The sequence below is a fragment of the Brassica oleracea genome, chromosome C9 (assembly GCF_000695525.1).
Source record: "Brassica oleracea var. oleracea cultivar TO1000 chromosome C9, BOL, whole genome shotgun sequence".
Classification (NCBI taxonomy): domain Eukaryota; kingdom Viridiplantae; phylum Streptophyta; class Magnoliopsida; order Brassicales; family Brassicaceae; genus Brassica; species Brassica oleracea.
The window spans coordinates 37,239,018-37,242,649 of NC_027756.1; the positions used below are offsets into that span (position 1 = coordinate 37,239,018).

Here is a 3,632-nt window from a genome sequence, read left to right on the forward strand (position 1 = left end):
TTAATGCTTTGGGAATTAAATGGTATTTGTTAGTTGTGTTGATGTGATTTACATTTAGTTTTGCGTGGTTCTGATATGCATTTAGGTGAAAACATTCATTGTCATTAACACTTAAATTAAGTGACTTCAACTACTAAAAACAACAACTGCCTTTAAAATCCAAACAATAGGCTTAAACAAAAACACGTTTAAACAACTGAAGCTCTTCTCCTTTTCTTTTTCTTGCGAATCCATAAACAATTTTATGGATTCATTTTCTCAATCTTCTAGCTTTATAGATCTCTTAAATACTCAACAACAAAACACTCAACCTAGTTTAGAACCCTCTGCCTTGAATGTCTCTTTCTTTGGTACACAATGGGCTGATGATGTAAACTTGGAAGCTCACACTGTAGAAGACCGCAAAGAGAGACGGAACTGGACACCAACAGAGGACGTGGTGCTCATCAGCGCTTGGCTGAACACTTCAAAGGATCCGGTTGTTGGTAATGAACAAAAAGCAATTGCTTTTTGGAAAATAATTGCCGCTTATGTAGCAGCAAGTCCAAAGCTTGCCGGTTTGCAAAAGAGAGAAGCAACTCACTGCAAACAGAGGTGGGGGAAGATCAATGAGGGAGTATGCAAGTTCGTAGGCTGCTATACTGCTGCAACAAAGGAGAAATCAAGTGGCCAGAACGAGACTGATGTGATGAAAATGGCTCATGAGATCTTCTTCAATGATTACAAGGCGAAGTTCTCCTTGGAGCATGCATGGTTGGAGCTTCGCCATGATCAGAAGTGGTGTGGAGTATCGACTACTAAGGATAAAGTGCAGTCTAAACGAAGGAAGCTAGATGACCACTCAGCTCAATCGTCAACCTCTGTGCCAGAAGATGATGAGCAAGCCTCACGGCCTGGTGGTGTTAAAGCAGCAAAAGCGAAGGCTAAAAGGTCTGCCAGCAAGCCGAGTTTGGAAGAGGAAGGAAAGGAGTTTCAGAGCTTTTGGGAGATTAGGCAGCAAGACTTCGCCTTGAAAGAGAAGCTGAATAAGCAGAAATTGCTTGACTCCTTAATTACCAAGACAGAGCCTCTTACTGAACTAGAAGTGGCACTGAAAAATAAGCTTATCAATGACATGTTAGCTTGAAATTACTTAGTTTCACTTGGAGTTTGTTTCATGTCTTAGTTTATGGATCTTGTGTCTCAGTTTGTTTCAGTTTATGCTTTGGCTCTGTGTCTTCGTTTGCTAATGGCGAGTCTGTAACATTGTTTATGGTATTTTCTTTCTTCTGTCGCTTGCTTATGGTTTATGGTATCTTCTTTCTTCTGTCGCTTGCTTATGGTTTATGGTTTGGATCTTGTGTCGCTTGCTTATGGTACCTTCTTTCTTCTGCAGGTCGAGCCAAGGTGACATAAGAAGACAGCAGAGATGACTTGTGATATAAGATGACAACAGCCTGTGAGTTGGTCTCGATACTTTAGCAGGTAAAGCGACAAGAAGAGACAAGAAGACATGTTCTGTTGGTCTGTGGTGGTCTCGTGACACAAGAAGACACAAGAAGACTCTATCATGTTGTTGTCTTGTTAGCTTTATGAGTTGTGACATTGCTTGTGACACAAAAAGACAATATGTATATGTTGATTAATAATTATATAGCTTGTATATATGGTACCAACACGAGAGAGAGCATCACTATCTTATTTTCATGTTTCATAGCTTCTTTCTTAATTTCCCTTCAAATAACGAACGAGAGAGCAAGAGCTTCTCCAAATAAACCAAAACCAAAACCCTTCTTTCTTTCTTATTCTTCTCCAAAGAAAACCAAAACCCTTTTTTCTTTCTTATTCTTCTCCAAAAAAACCAAATCCCTTCTTTCTTTCTTATTCTTCTCCTAAAAATCAAGATATTTTTCACATTTCTTTCTTAACATTTTTTTTAATGGCATCTTCTTCTTCAACTAATTTCGATGATGAAATGGATGAAAAATTCGATCAAATTTTCGATCGACAATTCGAAAATCTCCTCATTCATCATGAAAATCGCCAAGAAGCGTCGAGGTCAAAAAAGAAACGAGCCTACATTGAAAAACAACGAGAACAAGGACACATGCAGTTACGGAACGATTATTTTAGTGAAAATCCAACATATCCTTCTCACATGTTTCGACGCCGGTTTCGAATGAACAAGCTCTTTTTCATGCGTATTGTTGATCGACTCTCCGCTGAAATCCCATACTTTCAACAAAGAAGAGATGCTACTGGAAGGTTCGGTCACTCTCCGTTACAAAAGGCAACGGCAGCAATTCGTATGATGGCATATGGTTGCCCAGCTGATACGGTCGACGAATACCTCCGACTTGGAACATTTTGTTCAAGGAATCATAAATTTATTTGGAGATGGGTATCTAAGAAGACCCACACCAGAAGATCTTCAACGACTGCTCGATATTGGAGAGATACGCGGATTTCCCGGGATGATAGGAAGCATTGATTGTATGCATTGGGAGTGGAAGAATTGTCCGACTGCATGGAAAGGTCAATATACACGTGGATCAGAAAAGCCAACCATTGTTTTAGAGGTTGTAGCTTCACAAGATCTCTGGATATGACATGCGTTTTTCGGACCTCCAGGTACATTAAACGATATTAATGTTCTTGATCGATCACCGGTTTTTGATGATATATTACATGGTCGAGCTCCAAAAGTTAATTACATTGTCAACAGACACGAGTACCATTTGGCTTACTATCTCACATATGGTATTTATCCAAAATGAGTTACTTTTGTCCAATCTATTCCACTTTCGCAAGGTCCGAAAGCATCCTTATTCGCTACACATCAAGAAGTTGTACGTAAAGATGTCGAGCATGCTTTTGGGGTCTTGCAAGCTCGATTTGCCATAGTCAAAAATCCAGCTCTTTTGTGGAATAAAATAAAAATTGGCAAGATAATGAGAGCATGTATCATTCCACATAATATGATCGTAGAAGACGAACGAGATGGGTTCACTCAGTTTGATGTATTAGTTTTTGCACAACCGGAATCAAACCGAAGTTCACAAGTGGATTTCACGTATTCTACAGATATGCCTTCAAATCCCGGCAATATGATGAGCATTTGGAATCGAGTTCGTGATAAAACAATACATCAACAATTGAAAGCTGATTTGGTTGAGCATATTTGGAACAAATTAAGATTTCTACTAATCGTCTTTTCTCGTTTACGATTTGTATTTGTATTTTTCATATGTTTTATGTAATTTTTTTTAATAATTTTATGTATGCTTTTATTTTAAATTATTCTAATTAAAAAAATTAATTTTTTTTTAAGAACCCCTATGAGGTTCTCTCATTGGAGGAATAAAAATTTAATTCCAACCAAAGTTCTAAACTTATCAAATCATCTTTTATCCAACTAATTTAATCATTAGAGCCTCTTAGAGCATGTCCATCGGCGGTCCTTACCGCAGGGTTCCAAAAAAAAAAAGAAAAATAAATAAATGAAAAAGGGGAAAAAAGGAAAGGACTGGTGCTTATTATGGGATTTTAGGAAATGGTAAGGAACCCTACGTGGCAGTGTTTCATTGGATGTCGAGATTGTGTCTGTCTCCTTTGTTCCGCTGTGAAACTTTACGAGCTCGAGCTCCGACTCC

The 3,632-nt window shown here is 38.3% G+C and overlaps 1 protein-coding gene across 1 annotated transcript; it reads left to right on the forward strand.

The window, feature by feature from the left end:
• Positions 1-244: 244 nt before the first annotated feature.
• On the forward strand, positions 245-1,126 carry LOC106314922 (glutathione S-transferase T3-like). The gene has a single exon (XM_013752719.1). The coding sequence runs from the start codon at positions 245-247 to the stop codon at positions 1,124-1,126; it is 882 nt and encodes a 293-aa protein (XP_013608173.1).
• The last annotated feature ends 2,506 nt before the right edge of the window (positions 1,127-3,632 follow it).

Excerpts from the sequence above, each read along its gene's own strand:
- LOC106314922 (XM_013752719.1), top strand. The coding sequence starts at position 245 with ATGGATTCATTTTCTCAATCTTCTAGCTTTATAGATCTCTTAAATACT.